The sequence below is a fragment of the Erythrolamprus reginae genome, chromosome 3 (assembly GCF_031021105.1).
Source record: "Erythrolamprus reginae isolate rEryReg1 chromosome 3, rEryReg1.hap1, whole genome shotgun sequence".
Classification (NCBI taxonomy): domain Eukaryota; kingdom Metazoa; phylum Chordata; class Lepidosauria; order Squamata; family Dipsadidae; genus Erythrolamprus; species Erythrolamprus reginae.
Genome location: NC_091952.1, coordinates 174,612,299 through 174,630,890, shown reverse-complemented (window position 1 = coordinate 174,630,890; position 18,592 = coordinate 174,612,299). Strand labels below are relative to the sequence as shown.

Genomic DNA, 18,592 nt, shown 5'->3' with positions numbered 1-18,592 from the left:
CAGCAAACGCGATCACCATGCTGGATTTCGTATTTCATCACCAGTCGGGTGCTTCCCAAGCACCTAGGACTGCATGATGTAGCGGCAAATTATGTTTGCCGATCCCAGTAAAGTGGCCTTTTGCAATTGACAGATGGAGATTTTGTCAATTCCGATGGTTTTCAAATGTCCACTGAGATCCTTTGGTACTGTGCCCAGCGTGCCAAGTACCACTGGGACCACTTTCACTGGCTTATGCCAGAGTCGTTGCAGCTCGATTTTTTAATCTTCGTATTTCACTAATTTCTCTAGCTGCTTCTCCTCAATTCTGCTGGGATTATTATTATTATTATTATTATTATTATTATTATTATTATTATTATATGGCATTATTATTATTATATGGCATTATTATTATTATTATTATTATTATTATTATTATTATTATTATTATTATTTAGATTTGTATGCCGTCCCTGTCCGAAAACCTGGGGTGGCTAATAGTTGTTTTTTTTTAATTAATTAACAATAATACAAATTTTGTTTACAATAGTGTAGAGTAGAGTAGAGTTAAATTAAATTGAATTCTTTATTGACTAAGAGTGATCAGACACACAAAGGATTTTTCTATTGCATAAACAGCAAGCAATAGGTCAAGGATTAGGCAGTTTATCTGACTTTTCTGACATTTGTGATGAAATCTGCAGTTATGAGCAGAAATTGCCATCCAAATGTTGAGGGTGGAAAATAAGAACAGGAACTCATTCAGATCTGACAAAATAGGAGCAACAGAATTGTGTTGGTCATCAAAGCCAAAGAGGGTTGAATAAAATGGATTACAAGAAAAAGAGCTATAGATCTCTGCCTTGATGAAGAAAGGTTTGTGGAGTCCTTGGTGCTCAACGACTATGCAATTCAACCCTGAGTTACATATATTCTCTTTTATTGGAACATGTTTATGGGTTTACACCTCTAAGCAATTTTCTCCATTAGACATTATCAGCAAGGCTCTGTGAGAATAATTTTGCATCACACCATTCCCAACTATGGTTTTTTTAAAATAGTTTGCATCATTTCCTTTGTATAAATCCCTTTTTCCTTGGCATCCTGATTTGTTAACTTTCTGTCTTATCATTTCTATTTTGAAATGCCTTGTTAGTCAAGAGTCAGATTTCTTGCTGTTTCCTCTTTATTCCTCTACCCATTATTAATTAAATTGTCTCAGTTTAACAAACTTTATAGAAACATAGAAACATAGAAGACTGACGGCAGAAAAAGACTCATGGTCCATCTAGTCTGCCCTTATACTATTTCCTGTATTTCATCTTACAATGGATATATGTTTATCCCAGGCATGTTTAAATTCAGTCTGCTGGAAGTTTGTTCCAAGGATCTACTACTCTTTCGGTGAAATAATATTTTCTCACGTTGCTTTTGATCTTCCCCCCAACTAACTTCAGATTGTGTCCCCTTGTTCTTGTGTTCACTTTCCTACTAAAAACACTTCCCTCCTGAACCTTATTTAACCCTTTACATATTGAAATGTTTCGATCATGTCCCCCCTTTTCCTTCTGTCCTCCAGACTATACAGATTGAGTTCATGAAGTCTTTCCTGATACGTTTTATGCTTAAGACCTTCCACCATTCTTGTAGCCCGTCTTTGGACCCGTTCAATTTTGTCAATATCTTTTTGTAGGTGAGGTCTCCAGAACTGAACACACTATTCCAAATGTGGTCTCACCAGCGCTCTATATAGCGGGATCACAATCTCCCTCTTCCTGCTTGTTATACCTCTAGCTATGCAGCCAAGCAGCCTACTTGCTTTTCCTACTGCCCGACCACACTGCTCACCCATTTTGAGACTGTCAGAAATCACTACCCCTAAATCCTTCTCTTCTGAAGTTCTTGCTAACACTTTTTTAAAAATAGTTTGCATCATTTCCTTTGGATAAATATATTTGCTGAAATGTTACTAACAATTACTTCAGTCATCTAATTAGCTTTTTGTGTACTGGAAGGGATTTTTTTTTAAAAAAACCCACCCCAAAACAAACAGGAAATTGCTGCATTCCCCCCTCCTGTGTTATTCTGTCATAGCTCAAAAATTTCTTGAAGCTTATCTTGCAGCTTTTTCTCAACATAGTTATAGTCTTTCTGTTACGCTAATAAACCAACTGAAAGCCATTTATAAGGCCTCCCTCCCTCTTTTCCTATGAAATATTCTGAACAAATGAGAAACGCATTGAGCTATGATGGTGCTTCTTTTAAAAGTTAACCAGCGGACAAAGAGGGAAAGCCGGAATTGAAAGGCAGACAGAAGCACTTGCAAAAGTGAAATACGTTGCAGCCAAGAAAGGTCCCGGCTCCAACTATACAACTTTCCTAGCCCTCATGATCAGCTGACCCCTCCTGAGCTTTGAAGATAATGCAGGTTGCATCTGAAAATTCCAGATTCAAATCCCAGTGGTTCTTCTTCAATATCTGAACCTCAGCACTTCAACCCTCTGTGCAAGTTCCATTCTCCTCATTATTATTCGTTCTGTCGGGCTCTCTGGTAGACTCCTTCCAAAAATTCACAGGTACAAATTTCAGACACACACACACGTTTGAAAATTCAAAACAATGTTCTTTATAATGAAAATTCACTTAAACCAAGCCCTCTTTTGGTATAGCAAAGAGCACTTGTCTCCAAACAAACTGGTAATTTGTACAGTTTGTTCTCTGATACTTAGCTTGCAGTTGTGATACTTATCTGTGATACTTATCAGTTCTGTGATACTTAGATTGCAGCTGTGAGGCAATTCACAGTCCTTCTTCTTTCACAAAGTGAAACACACTCTGCCCTGGTTTAGTTTCAAAGCGGGGAAAAATCAGCACACAAAAGGTCAAAGTCAATAAAGCAGTCACGAAACACAACGATCAGATAATTCTCCACAATGGCCAAACTCACAGGCTGCTATTTATAGCAGCCTCACTAATTACCACAGCCCTACCCAACCACAGGTGGCCTCATTTTCTTTGATAATAATCTCTCAGTTGTTGTTGCCTATGCATCGCTCTCTGCATGTGTGGCTGTATCATTAACTCTTGTTCTGAATCCAAGGAGGATCTAGATAATTGATCTCCTTCTGAGCTGTCTGCCACACTCTCCTCCTCCCTGTCACTCATGTCTTCTTGGTCAGAGGAGCCTTCATCAGCAGATTCCACCGGGGGCAAAACAGGCCTACGGCATGTGGATGTCTCCCCCACATCCACAGTCCTTGGGGCAGGAGCTGGGCTAGAGCTAACCACTATTATTATTATTATTATTATTATTATTATTATTATTATTATTATTATTATTTTAATCTGCAGTAGTTGTGCACAAGGTGGCTTTACAGTTGAGAAGAGGCATTTTTCATGCAGCAGGCCTTCCTTCAATTGCCGCAAAGGGATATGATACCTAGGTTGTATCAGGAAGCTCACTGGGTAGTCTCTCAATTCATATCTTATTTATTAAGCAAGCTATTTTTAAGGTATGATTTGCTCTGTTACAGAGATGGAAGAAATAACCAGTGTGCTCCTTATTTATGAATGCTACTCCTCTTCTAAAAATCCAATACACACAGTTTGTTGAGGTGAAACATCCTAAGTCTTCCTGACAAGGGACTTCCTCTTCTTTGTATGTGAGAATCATTTTATTTGGGCAACGATAATAAGAGAATGCACTGGGTTTTCCTAACTTGGCAACTTTAAGACTCAGCTGGTGAATTCTGGGAAGTGAAGTCCACAAGTCTTAAAGCTGCCAGGTTTGGAGGTTCCTACATTAGGAACTTAACTGTTAAGAAGATGTGTACAACTACTAGCACTATCAAGACTATTAGTACATAACTTTAATTCTCTCTCAGGACACTGTTTGGAGAAACAGTATAAAAATTCTTCCTGTAACACAGACAATTTATTCAATAGGCTCTAACATAGTCTTGCCCAATCTGAGATATACCAGAACTTCTGGGAGTATAATTTTAAGAATTCCTGGCCAGCATACGGAAGACTGCACTAGAAGTTTTTCATGGCTATCAAAATACTGAAATAATGATATGCAAAGATTTATTAGTAAGTGGAAAGCCGTGATTTATTTTGAATTGAATCGCCATGTTAGCAAAACAGTATTGTTTCAAGGAACCAAGTCTCCATCTACAGAAGGGGGGGGGGAAACACAAAGTAACCTGAAAGTCAGATTACAAGAACATTATTAAATTAATAATAATAATAATAATAATAATAATAATAATAATAATAATAATAATTTATTGGACTTGTATGCCACCCCTCTCCGAAGACTCGGGGCGGCTCACAACAATAATAAAACAATATAGCAGTAAAACAAATTCAATATTAAAAAACATATATAAAACCCCAGCAATTAAAACCATACAGCACATACATACCAAACATAAAATATAAAAGCCTGGGGGAGGATGTCTTAGTTCCCCCATGCCTGGCGATATAGGTGGGCTTTAAGTAATTTGCGAAAGACAAGGAGGGTGGGGGCCATTCTAATCTCCGGGGGGAGTTGATTCCAGAGGGCCGGGGCCGCCACAGAGAAGGCTCTTCCCCTGGGGCCCACCAAACGACATTGTTTGGTCGATGGGACCCAGAGAAGGCCAACTCTGTGGGACCTTATCGGCCACTGGGATTCGTGCGGTAGAAGGCGGTTCCGGAGGTATTCTGGTCCACTGCCATGTAGGGCTTTAAAGGTCATAACCAACACTTTGAATTGTGACCGGAAACTGATCGGCAGCCAATGTAGGCCAGGGAGTGTTGCAGAAACTTGGATGAATCTAGAGAGCCCCACGATGGCTCTCGCGGCCACATTCTGCACGATCTGAAGTTTCCGAACACTTTTCAAGGGTAGCCCCATGTAGAGAGCATTGCAGTAATCGAACTTCGAGGTGATGAGGGCATGAGCGATTGTGAGCAATGACTCCCTGTCCAAGTAGGGCCGCAACTGGTGCACCAGGCGAATGTGGGCAAACGCCCTCCTCGCCACAGCCGAAAGATGATGTTCCAATGTTAGCTGTGGATCGAGGAGGACGCCCAAGTTGCGAACCCTCTCTGAGGGGGTCAATAATTCCCCCCCCCAGGGTAATGGATGGACAGATGGAATTGCCCTTGGGAGGCAAAACCCACAGCCACTCCGTCTTGTCTGGGTTGAGAAATTAGTTGAGAAAGATTTTGTCATTTTAGAAGTGGCATCATAGATAGATGATATAGGAAGGGAGAAAAGGAGTGGGAGAGAAGAGAAATCTTTTTAAGAACAAGTATTGTTATTACTATTCAATGTTAATAAATGCCATATCAGGAGTCCAGATCAACCTTTTGTTGTTATTTTCCTACATAAAGGAACTATCATTGCTGGAATGAAGCTTGGATGTCCCGTCCTGACCTCCCTGTTGGTTTTGGTGGCTGGCAAGCTGTAGACAGTACTCCTCAAGAAAACAGCGATGGTAAGGTTCTCTTTGCCTTTCTCTTCTCCAGCACAGAGCAAAACATGGGCTGTTATTTTAAAAAATCATCATGTAGCAGAATGTTTGACACATGGAAAGGCACAACATATGTACTATTTTTACCTATTTTCCTATTCTTATAAATATCGGAACTGAGGTCCTCCGGTTAAGCTGAAACTGAATTCTAGATCACCAAAACAAAAACAAAAAAAAGGCAGTGGAGATATTTAAAGGACACTAACTTCACAAATCTCACTTCCTAATCACTTTTGCAAATTGCACATACAGTAATACCTCGTCTTACGAACCTAATTGGTTCCCGGGGGAGGTTCGTAAGGCGAAAAGTTTGTAAAGCGAAACATTGTTTCCCATAGGAAACAATGAAAAATGAATTAATGTGTGCAATGGAAAAAACCCGCAAAAAACGCCGCCGCCTGGCTGTTTCAATTGAAACAGCCGGGCGCTTCTCAGCGTTCTCCCAATGCCAAACCCGGAAGTTCAGCAAAAGTTCGGGTTCAGGTGGCCGCCGAGAAGCCCCACCGCCCGGCTGTCATCTTTTGAAACAGCTGGGGGGCTTCTCGGCGGCCTCCCGAATGCCGAACCCGGAAGTTCGGGTTTGACATTCGGGTTCAGGAGGACGCTAGGAAGCCCCCTGGCTGTTTCAAAAGGTGACAGCTGGGCTGCGGGGCTTCTCAGTGTTCTCTCGAACCCAAACTTTTGCCGAACTTCCAGGTTCAGCGTTCGGGAGGCCGCCAAGAAGCCCCGCCACCTGGCTGTCGTCTTTTGAAACAGCCGGGGGGCTTCTTGGCAACCTCCCGAATGCCGAACCCGGAAGTTCAGGTTTGGTGTTTGGGTTCAGGAGGACGCTGGGAAGCCCCCCGGCTGTTTCAAAAAGCGACAGCCGGGCAGCGGGGGTGGGTTCGTAAAATGGAAAATGTTCATAAGAAGAGGCAAAAAATATCCGAACCCCGGGTTCATATCTCGAGTTGTTTGTATGGCGAGGGGTTCGTATCATGAGGTACCACTGTATAGTACAGTGATCCCTCGATTATCGCGAGGGTTCCGTTCCAAGACCCCTCGCAATAATCGATTTTTCGCGATGTAGGGTTGCGGAAGTAAAAACACCATCTGCACATGCGCGCCCTTTTTCCATGGCCGCGCATGCGCAGATGGTGGAGTTTGCATGGGCAGCGGGGAAACCCGGATCTTCGTCTGCTCGCTGCTGCTGCCGCCGCCCAGCAGCTGATCTGCTCGGCGGCAGCAGCGAGGAGCCGAATCGGGCTTTCCCCTTTGCGTGGGCGGTGGGGAAAGCCCGATTCGGCTCCTCGCTGCTGCCGCCAAGCAGATCAGCTGCTGGGTGGCCGCAGCAGCAGCGAGCAGATGAAGATCCAGGTTTCCCCGCCGCCCACACAAAGGGGAAAGCCCGATTCGGCTCCTCGCTGCTGCCGCCGAGCAGATCAGCTGCTGGGCGGCCGCAGCAGCAGCGAGCAGACGAAGATCCGGGTTTCCCCGCTGCCCACGCAAAGGGGAAACCCCAGCTCCTCGCTGATGCCCCCGCTCGCCCGCCCACCCACCACCCACCGCCCCCCGCCCGCCAGCAAGAGGGGGAGAGATAGAGAAAGAGAGAGAAGGAAACAAAGAGATGAGAGAGGGAGGAAGAGAGTGTGAGAGAGGAAGAAGCAAGATAGAGAAAGAGAAAGAGAAAGAAAGATGAGAAAGGAAGGAAGAGAGTGACATCATCGAGTGGGAAAAATCGCGATATAGCGTTTCGCGAAGATCGAGATCGCGAAACTCGAGGGATCACTGTAACTACTTCTAAATTGTTCAAGACCTTTAGACTAACAAGTTTGAAAATGCTGGATAAGTCTTCCCTCAATTCTGAATGAAAGAAAAATCAAATCCTAAACTTAAAAATGTAAAGAATCAGAAATAAACAGTGGAAAATTAAATCTTAAAAAATCTTAAAAAATTATAAGCAGAGAAAGCAGGAATATCAAAAACTTTACAATAAGATTACGGAATTAACTATAAAGAATGAACATTTACTGGTACTTGGGGGAAATATTCTGTTTTGATTTTTTAGAAGACCAAATAAAGATATACAATTTCTTGATTTCAAAAACTGGATGTAGAAGGGGACTAAATTTTTTGGGTAGAAGAAAGATTTGCAAGTTGTAAAATGTTGCAAATTGTTACAACAATAAAAAACTGAAGGAGACTTTTGAATAATGGAATCAGAAAATAGTAGCCACAATTTTAACGAAAAGATGGCATTAATAGATTGGAACAAATTTTATCTGACAAAATATAGATAGTATCAAAAGTAGATTTACAGCTGACAGGCCAAGAAAATGATTTAGAAAAGGTTATTTTATTGGATCTACAAAAGGAACTGGCTGAGGTTTTGAACTTTAAAATGGAAATACAAATTAGTGTCCAAGAAAGTGGCCTGAATAATTTTTCTTACTGGATTTAGAAAAGAAACTTGAAGAACTCGATGCAATGGGATAAGGAAGAAATGAAAAGAAATCAAATCCTATGAAAGTGGGTTTTTAATTGATTTTAAGACTGATGGGAGTTATAGTTCAGCATCGTCTAATAAGCCATTATCTCAGTTATAGCAAAGCCAGGAATTCCTCTTTATCTTTATCGCCAAAAAAAGTAACTGATGATAAAGATCAACAGACAATTTAATTTCATACCATGCAAGATCAGTCATAGATTGAGGAGCAGGATCCTGACCTCCTGACCATATGCCATATGTTTTAGCATATAGGTTAGATAAAAGTCTGTGCAAATTGGGTGTATTAATTTGTTTTTTGATCCGTATGTGTATGTGTGTGTTTTAAATAAGCAAAAAGCTGTAAAAAAAAAGTGCAATACAATTTATTTGGATTTATAGAAAAGGGACTGTCTTAAGATAAACTGAAAATCACCTGACCTTAGAAAAAGTCTCTGTCATTATGTGCATCACAGGTAGGACAATAGAGGGCATTTAGATTTTAACATCCATATTGAACAAAGATGGGCAATGAAGCAAATAGCACAAGACAGACTTAACTGCTTATGGCGGCTAAATAGGTCATTTCACCTCCAAAACAGCTTCTAACCATATCGGCAGTCAAGTAGATTATTTTTTAAGAAAAAATCACTTTGAAATATTTCAAGTCTGTTGCTAGTATAACAGTGATCAGGTATTCTGGAATACCCTGGCAAGACCACAATATATCTGACTTTTTTATAGACAGTGTGTCAGTTATTGTTTTAATATTTACTCTTAAATGTGGTTTGTCGTTTTCATTTTTTTCATTTTAATTTCAGATATATCCATACCTCTATAATTTTTAGCATCATTCAAAACATTATTCTGCTTCCTTGCTGGTGTGGCTTTTATTTAGGATTGGGAAGGGAGTGACTCTCTTGTAGATAAACATGCTATAACTGACTACATACATATACTGTATATTCCTTATTTCTTGGTGCTTTAAGAGACACAACTGATAGATAAGTTGAAAGTGCACAGTATTTTTTAAATAAATGTTAAGATTATATGGTATGAAACAAATCTTGAAAGCAAGTGACTAGTCGATGCACATTAGATGTATACTGGCAATGTAGATGGCTACTACATTGCGACTATACACAAGTGTATAGTCGATGAACATTCAATCTAAACAATAAGCTGTGTATTAGTTGACATAAGTTCCCTGTGAAGCCATGAAGCTAAATCTCTCAGATTCTAATAGTGGTAGAAATGAAGTCTGATATTTTAAGGCAGGTAAGCAAGTCAGGGCTGTAGGCCATGGGGATTGGAGTAGGGAAGGAAGGCTGAGACAGAGCGGGTTGGGGCAAGGGTAGCTAGGTAGGCCACGATTTTGCAGGCTTACCTGGTGTTCTGCCTGACTGGGCTCAGGCAATTTGTAACAGTCCAAGGAAAAGAAATCAAACACACACGTGCTGTTCTAATCAGCAAACTTGTATTAAACAAACAAAAAAGGGTTAACAAAAACAGTCCTTCTTGTCAGGAATTAACGACAGATCAAGGCGTAAATCAGCCCAAATACAAAACACAAGAAAAAGCAAACAAAGATAACCTGCATGGAGCAGAAACGTTTCAGGAGTCCTTTGAATCTTGGAGATTCGAGAGCAAACAGAGGTTTCACCTCCCACGTGCCTGAAAAGGCTGGGTTGAAATCCAAAGGCACGGAACAGAAACTTCAGAGCAGGAACCACAAAGTCACACAGATAAACAGCCACAGTTTGCCTTTTGCCTCTGTTCCCTTTTATACCTTTAGCCCTCATTAAGGGAACCACACCCAGCCCTCAGTATAAGACCCACACCCAGCCCAGGTGCTACTCTGATCACCGGTAATAATCCTTTAATTGAGCCCTCCTTTGCATGGCTCTTCGGCTACGCATGTCTAGGAGCTGGTCTGCAGAGGAATCCAAGGAAGATAGACTGTCTGAGGGACTGCCTGCCAAAGCCCCTGGGCTGTCTGCTGGGTCCTGCATGCTGTCTGCCAACTCCTCTGAACCAGTGGCCTCATCCTCATGGCTGTCTGCCACTTCTTCCTGGCTGTCAGCCAGGCTTTCGCACTCACTTTGTGCCACATCTCTCCCATCTGTGGAAGCAACGGTTGGCCCAAGCCCAAACACAACACCTGGCAGGCAGATCAGGAGCAGAGCACTTCAGGCAGGCAAGCTGCAGAAACTGGCTGGGGCAGGGTGAGCGAGTGAGCAATTTAGGGGGCATGGCCAACCAGCCGTCGCTACCAGTTCAGTGAATCAGGCCACATGTCCGCTAACAGTTCTCCTGAACTGATCTGAACTGGCTTATTCATCCCTGGCTAATTCAGAACTGAGGTCAAAAATGTTTACAGTACAGTGGTACCTCTGTTTAAGAACTTAATTCGTTCTGTGACCAGGTTCTTAAGTAGAAAAGTTTGTAAGTAGAAGTAATTTTTCCCATAGGAATCAATGTAAAAGCAAATAATGCATGCAAACCCATTAGGAAAGAAATAAAAGTTTGGAATTTCGGTGGGAGGAGGAGGAAGAAGAGGAGGAGGAGGACAGTAGGCTTAAAAAAAAAGAGGGACTCTGAAGTGGTGCCCAGTGAAAGGAAAATGCTCCATTTGCTCTGGACTGCCAAAGCCTCCTTAAGCACCACCGAAAGCCTCCTCTGGCAGCCCAGAAAAGCCCGAGATGGCTGGGATTAAAGGGGGAATGGCAGGAAACTGGCCAGGCCTTTGTGCTGCTCTCAAATTTCCTGGGAAATTTTTCCGGGCTCAGGTTCTTAAGTAGAAAATGGTTCTTAAGTAGAGGCAAAAAAATCTTGAACACCTGGTTCTTATCTAGAAAAATTCTTAAGTAGAGGCGTTCTTAGGTACAAGTACCACTGTACTTCCTTAGAGATATACTTAAGGATATGGCCTCAGCAATGCTAAATTATTTAGATGGCATTTAGTTTAGCAGAGTAAACTGTATCATCAATCCCAAATCTACTAAACTAGCTTATGGTCCTAGATGTCCTACCTGTCACTTGTATTAGCTTTTGCCCATTGAATGGATAACTTGTACTAGCTTGCTGCAGAAATTTGAATAAGAAAGGAAGAAAGACAGAAAATCAATTATCACCTAAGTTAAATGCATCTATGATTTGAGCAACCCCGTCACCCCCAGAATGTAAATATATCTTAGAGATCATGTATGTGTAATGAGAATTTATTTTTGCTGTTTGGGAGAGACAAATATTAGCATATCAGTATATGGCTGTCAAAGAACTTTAACAAATGTCTGTAAATGTGATTCATATTGACTTTGCTTTAATTATGTAACTTTTCAACTTTGCTGTTTGCCATGGTCTCAGGCTGGCAGCTGATTGAGTAGAGGGTATTAAAAGATTGGACATCAGCAATAACTAAGCAAGGAGGATGGTTGGGTTCTGGATTAAAGCACACGTTTTAGACCTTGGATCACAATTTCTTTGTTCACATCCAGGCATGTATCGGTGTGGTCCAGCTTCGATTCAAGCCATCAAGCATGGACATGTCTGTTTCCAGTTTGATGCACCTTTTGTTTATGCAGAGGTATGCATTTATTCAAGGGGCTTTTCTTCAAATGGGTTCAGTAAAAAATATGATTGAGATTCAATTTATTTAAAATTCATTTTTATTTGTTGGTCATCTGGCATTTGAAAAGCTTGTCGATTTCTAATCCCCTACAACAAAAATGTTGTTTATAATTCTGTAACTGTTATACAATAACAGCATAATATTTCATAGTGCAAAGGGAGGTCCTTGCCTAAAAAACCTTGTTCAGTGACTATAGTGGTGCAACAAGTGGTACATACATGAGGACCTGGATTGTGGGGGCAATATGCTGGCTCTGTTAAAAAGTGCTATTGCTAACATATTGTAAGCTGCCCTGAGTCTAAGGAGAAGGGCGGCATTAAAAAAAATTGAATGAATGAACGAACAACCAAACAACCAAACAACCAAACAACCAACCAACCAACCAACCAACCAACCAACCAACCAACCAACCAAACAAACAAACAAACAAACAAACAAACAAACAAACAAACAAACAAACAAACAAACAAACAAACAAACAAACAAACAAACACAACCAGTTCTTAAATGTACAGTAGTGGTGGGATTGAAAAAAATTAGCAACCGTTTTACTGCCCAGTTGCTGAGTGAACATGGCCATGGGGGTATGGCCTACTCGACCCCCTGCACCATGGTGGGGGAGATTTTCACCATCTCCAGGCTCCAGAGACTTTCCTTAAACTTCTAGGAGGGCAAAAACAGCCTCCCCCAGGCACTAGAGGTCCTTTGGAGGCTGGAAACAGCCCCATTTCCAGACTTCTGGTACTTCCAGTCGACCCATTTTTCACCCTCCACAGGCTTGAGAGGCTTTCCTCGAGCATCCAGAAACATAGAAACATAGAAGACTGACGGCAGAAAAATACCTCATGATCCATCTAGTCTCCCCTTATATTATTTTCTGTATTTTATCTTAGGATGGATATATGTTTATCCCAGGCATGTTTCAATTCAGTTACTGTGGAAGGGTTAAAATGGCATTCCCCTGGGCTCTTGAGGGAGGCCGGAAACAGGTCCATTTCCAGTACTTCTGGTAGGCCCATTTTTCACCCTCACAGAACCTCTGCACAGGTCCTGTACTTACCTGGCATCCAAAATGGGCCGTGGGAAGACTCCTGGGAGGGGAGGGGCAGGGTGGATGGGATTAGCCAGTCCTTGGGACAACTGGTTCGGAAGTGTTCGGAAACTTCAGATCATGCAGAATGCAGCTGCAAGAGCAGTCATGGGCTTTCCCAAATATGCCCATGTTACACCAACACTCCACAGTCAGCATTGGTTGCCGATCAGTTTCCGGTCACAATTCAAAGTGTTGGTTATGACCTATAAAGGCCCTTCATGGCACCGGACCAGAATATCTCAGGGACCGCCTTCTGCTGCACGAATCCCAGCGACCAGTTAGGTCCCACAGAGTGGGCTTTCTCCAGGTCCCGTCAACTAAACAATGTCGTTTGGCGGGACCCAGGGGAAGAGCCTTGTCTGTGGTGACCCCAGCCCTTTGAAACCAACTCCCCCCAGAAATTAGAATTGCCCCCACCCTTCTTGCCTATCATAAGCATCTTAAAACCCACCTCTGCTGTCAGGCATAGGGGAACTGAGATATTCTTTCCCCCTAGGCCTTTACAATTTACACATGGTATGTTTGTATGTAAGTTTGGTTTTATAATAAGGGGTTTTTAGTTGTTTAGTATTGGATTGTTACATGCTGTTTTTTATCACTGTTGTTAGCCGCCCCGAGTCTGTGGAGAGGGGTGGCATACAAATCCAATAAACAAACAAACAAACAAACCAATCAATCAATCAATCAATCACATTAAAATTAACACCCAGGCCTCCCGAACTAGTCCAAACAGGCTGAATCCTGCTCCTGACTTATGCTCATTGCAGCAACCCTGGTCATATGATTGCAGTCCAAACACTTGGCAATCATCTTGTAATTGCAATGTTGCAGCGTCCCATAGTTACAAATCGTCTTTTGCAATCTTCTTTGCAAGATTTTGACAAGCAAAGACCACGAGGAAGGTGGCAGGAAGTCACAAATGGTAACCACATGATGTTGCATGGCATTGCATTTGTTTAATGGCAGCATCTGAGAATGGCAGAATTTTTGTAAAAAATGATGCAGTCACCTGACATGACACTTCATAACCATGTCACTCAGCAACAGAAATTTTGGTCCCAATTACTGCTGTTAAGGGAGAGCTACTGAACAAAACCTCCAGTATAATATATTTTCTATGCAGAAGTTAAGGTTTAAGTGGGCCCTTAGCTAAACTACGAATTGTTTCTCATAAATTATTTAGCATTTGTGAGATTTTTTTTTAAATGCCATTTTCAGAGAAGCTTGCACATTCACTTTGTCAGCTGACTACATCTCTGCATGAGCTACTGCCCAAAGCAGTAACCCATGCAGAGATATAAAGGGAAATTTCCTAAGAAAATTTGCATCAAGAGGCATTGGATAATCAAGTCACAAGGCTGGTAAAAACCTAGTTGAAACCATCCCCGAGTCTACGGAGAGGGGCGGCATACAATCTAATAAATGAATGAATGAATGAATGAATGAATGAATGAATGAATGAATGAATGAATGAATAAATTAAAAAAATAAAATCCCTTGGGGAAACTTATTTGGACTGTAGCAATACAAAACGATGAATTTTTGAATGATTGCTTGTGGATAGCTTTTCGCCAAACTTCTCAAAATGTGAACAGAATTCACATTTGTGGCTCAAAATCTGAAAGGCAGTAACCTATACTGAGTTTCGAGCCAATCAGCAAGATGTTTGATTTTTTTTTCTATGTAGAAACATAGAAACATAGAAGATTGACGGCAGAAAAAGACCCCATGGTCCATCTAGTCTGCCCTTAGACTATTTCCTGTATTTTATCTTAGGATGGATCTATGTTTATCCCAGGCATGTTTAAATTCAGTCATGTTTTTTTTTTCTTTAAGGTGAACAGTGATGTAATATATTCAAAAGCATTGAAGAATGGATCTAAAGTGATTCAACATATTGACAAAACCCAGATTGGAACATTAATTGTGACTAAGGAAATGGGTTCAGATAAAATGCAGGATATCACTGAAAATTACAAATTTCGAGAAGGTAATTATTGTGGCAAATTTAAACAAAAAGCCATTCATCTTCTATAAAGATGTTGACACTATCTTTATATTTATCTCCTAGTTTATCACAAAGTACTTTGAAATCACCCACAGTTGTCTCCCACTTTAGCAGTTTCAAAAACATTTGAAAACTAAGTGCCAATCAGTTGACCAATCTTTACAGAGCAAAGATACTATAAAATCAGTGTACTACTCCCTAAGCTGCTGTGGAGCAACCAACATTCTCCATATTCTTGCTCTGTACAAATAGCTAATAACTGCACACACACACACACACAAATAATTCATTTTTTTCAGTATGTGCATTTGTGTGCATTTTACTGGTGGGACTTGTAAATAAACAAACGAATGAAAGGGTAGTTGCTATGACAGACAGTTTATTTATTTATCTTGTCAAGTATGTATAAGTAGTATACAAAGATATAACAATGTTTATATACATGATACAAGTAAGAGAGAAACATTAGGGCAGGGGATGGTAGGCACACTGGTGCCCTTATTATGTGCACCAGCGTTATGTGATAGAAGGTGAGTTTTTAAAGCAAGTTAAATAAAGACTACTAAAAGATATCTCTTTCCTGGGTTTAAAGACACCTGTGAGTTATAAAGAGGATATGTTAACATGAACACTTTTCCTAGTAGTTATGCCCATGACTGCATGTAATCTGGTTTTAGGGGAGAATGGAATGGAGAATGAAGATAAATTTTATAGAAAGCATTCAGAAATGAGACAACATATGTTTGCCCAGAGTTGGTAGATATGGGTAGAAGAAAGAAGAAAAGGAAAGGAAAGGAAGAGGGAAGGAAGGAAGGAAGGAAAGAAGGAAGGAAGGAAGGAAGGAGAATTCAAACACAGAATTTTCAATGTTTACTGGATGAGCAATAAATGTAAGGATTAGCTTCATCCCAGGAGACAGAAAGCTTGGGGAGAACCACAGAAATTAGAAGGAAAGGTGTGGACAATGCTGAAGTTTTTAATGAACATAAACAATCAGAAAAAGAACTCATTTCAATTATACCTGTGTCCTTACACAAAATAACACAAAATGGTATCACAGAACTATCCACAGAATTGCACCCCTTATTCTGTCCCTTTTGCATTTCTAGACTTTGGGGTAGTGGATAAAGAAACAAAGAATCTTCAAGCTCCCGTTTCCTCCATGAGAAAATTATAGCTAAGAGCTTAATTTAAAAAACAGCATTAAAAGCCACAGTTTGAAGTTGTTTGCTAAGCTGTTAATCACAGTTTCTTAGTTCATGCAAAATTCTGATGTATTCTTTAATATGTATTCACTTGCTCGCATCTTTTAAATGTACCATATACAATAATATTTCAGACTATTTATTATTATGTTTTCCTGTGCCATCCCTTAATTTTCAAATCAGGTATAAAGTAGCAGTACAAGCTCTATTGATCCTATTCACATATCATGCACTAACATTGTTTAGCACATCAGTAGACTGCCAAGTATTCTATGGATTTTAACTCCCAAGCCACATTTATTTATTTATTTATTTATTTATTTATTTATTTATTTATTTATTTATTTATTTATTTATTTATTTATTTATTTATTTATTTATTTATTTATTTATTTATTTATTTATTTATTTAGATTTGTATGCCGCCCCTCTCCGCAGACTCGGGGCGGCTCACAGCATAACATAACAGTTTGTAACAAATCCAAATATAATTTAAAACATTTAAAAGAACCCCATTTTGTTAACAAGCATACACTCAAACATCCCATACATAAAATGTGTATGCCCGGGGGAGGTGTTTCAGTTCCCCCATGCCTGACGACAGAGGTGGGTTTTAAGAAGTTTACGGAAGGCAGGGAGAGTAGGGGCAGTTCTAATCTGGTTCCAGAGAGTCGGGGCCGCCACAGAGAAGGCTCTTCCCCTGGGGCCCGCCAACCGACATTGTTTAGTTGACGGGACCCGGAGAAGGCCCACTCTGTGGGACCTAATTGGTCGCTGGGATTCGTGCGGTAGAAGGCGGTCTCGGAGATATTCTGGTCCAGTGCCATGAAGGTCTTTAAAGGTCATGACCAACACTTTGAATTGTGACCGGAAATTGATCGGCAGCCAATGCAAGCTGCGGAGTGATGTTGAAACATGGGCATACCTAGGTAGGCCCATGACTGCTCTCGCAGCTGCATTCTGCACGATCTGAAGTTTCCGAACACTTTTCAAAGGTAGCCCCATGTAGAGAGCATTACAGTAGTCGAACCTCGAGGTGATGAGGGCATGAGTGACTGTGAGCAATGAGTCCCCACATATAAGAAATGACCAGGAAATATGAAAGGTGAATTATGTTCCTGGTTTTTGCATGGCACATACAAGCCTCCCACCCACAAATTTTCCCTTCACTTCTGTCCTGCTTCCAATATTGAGAATATTAACTTTTAATTCATCATTTGTGTAGACTCAGCATTATGACTGACAGCTTTGTTTACTGCAAGAAACCACATTTTAAAATTGGTTTCTTTTAAATTAATCTTGGTGGTCCTTTTCCCCCCCTTTTTGGTATATCAGAATGCACAATAGCTGCCCCGAGTCTTCGGAGAGGGTCAGCATATAAATTTAATTTAATAATAATAATAATAATAATAATAATAATAAATAATTTAATAAATAATAATAACATACTGAGGGAAGGTGGGAAGAAGATTCGGATCTCAAGTAGCCTTCAGCGTATTTCTGCTTGTAGAGTTGAAATTAGATCACAATGTAGAAAAGAATATGCCAATCTCTAGGTATCAAGCCAGAGGTGGGTTCCTACTGGTACGATACGGTGTGCTGCTCCTGTAGTGGCCTGCTGACTGTGTGATGACTTCAGTGGTGTCTTTGCTGGTTGATGCCCGGCACCATCTTTTTTTCCTAATTTTTTGTGGGGTTTTTTCTCTCTGAGCATGCGCAGAAGGAAACTCATCGCTCCGCGCATGCACAGAAGCATAATCATCACAAAAGGTCACGATGCACATGCAGCACACCCAGAGAAGGGCTACCCATCACCAGTGCTACTGATGCACCCCTGGTGGTGGGTGCACACACATCCAGCGGCTGCGCACACACGCATTGATGTGAGATTCAGCTTCCTGCACATGCGCAGAAGCTGAATCTTGTCCAAAGATGCTTTCACACATGAGATTTTGCTGATTTTTGGCAATGCATGGAAGCAAAAAAACACCAAAAATCGGCAAAATGTCGCACACGCGAGCATGCTCACATGAGATTTGGCTTCGTGTGCATGTGCAGAAGCCAACTCTCACACCGATGTGTGTGCCCACCCGCCAGTCAGCTGGAGCTGTGTGCACAGCTCCATTTGTCCAACCTGGACTGCACACCTCACTATACCAGCTGCAGCCCACTACAGTGGTCCCTTGACTTTTGCGGGACCGACTTTTGCGAAAGTCTTTACCATGGGTTTTCAAAAAATATTAATTTAAAAAATACTCAGTGGTTTTTTTGAACACCACAGGTTTTCCCTGGGCCGCCTGATGTACAATACTGTGTGTTTTAACTCTCCTCCTCCCCTCCCCCACCCCAGCCATCCTGCTTCTTTAAGTAAAAGCTCCGCTTCTGCCCCAGCCTCCCGATCCCTCCCCTTTAATTATCAGAGCATTGGTATGCTCCACTTGAAGCTGAGCCTTCCTGCCACCCGCCGCCACCGCCTCTTCTTCCCCCACCCACCTAAGCCATCTCCCTTGGTGGTAGCGTCCGACCTCCCAGCTGACCGGCCTGGAATCCCAGCTGCGAGTCCTGGCCTGGATCCCTCTTGCCTTGAGCTTGCCCTTCCCCTGTCCTGACCCTGAGCACTGGCAGCGAGCAGAGCAAAGCCCCCAGCTTGCCTCCCAGCAGCCCCTGCAGGTTCTGGGGTAAGTAAA

At 41.5% G+C, this 18,592-nt stretch overlaps 1 protein-coding gene across 3 annotated transcripts in view; it reads left to right on the top strand.

Moving 5' to 3' along the window:
- Positions 1–18,592, top strand: part of F13A1 (coagulation factor XIII A chain) — a 178,416-nt gene that overhangs the window by 118,846 nt on the left and 40,978 nt on the right. For all 3 annotated transcript variants that reach the window (XM_070747201.1, XM_070747200.1, XM_070747199.1), the window contains exons 9-11: positions 5,365–5,468; positions 11,466–11,554; positions 14,529–14,682. In XM_070747201.1, the coding sequence (XP_070603302.1) occupies positions 5,365–5,468; positions 11,466–11,554; positions 14,529–14,682 (347 nt within the window). The remainder of the gene's footprint in view (positions 1–5,364; positions 5,469–11,465; positions 11,555–14,528; positions 14,683–18,592) is intronic.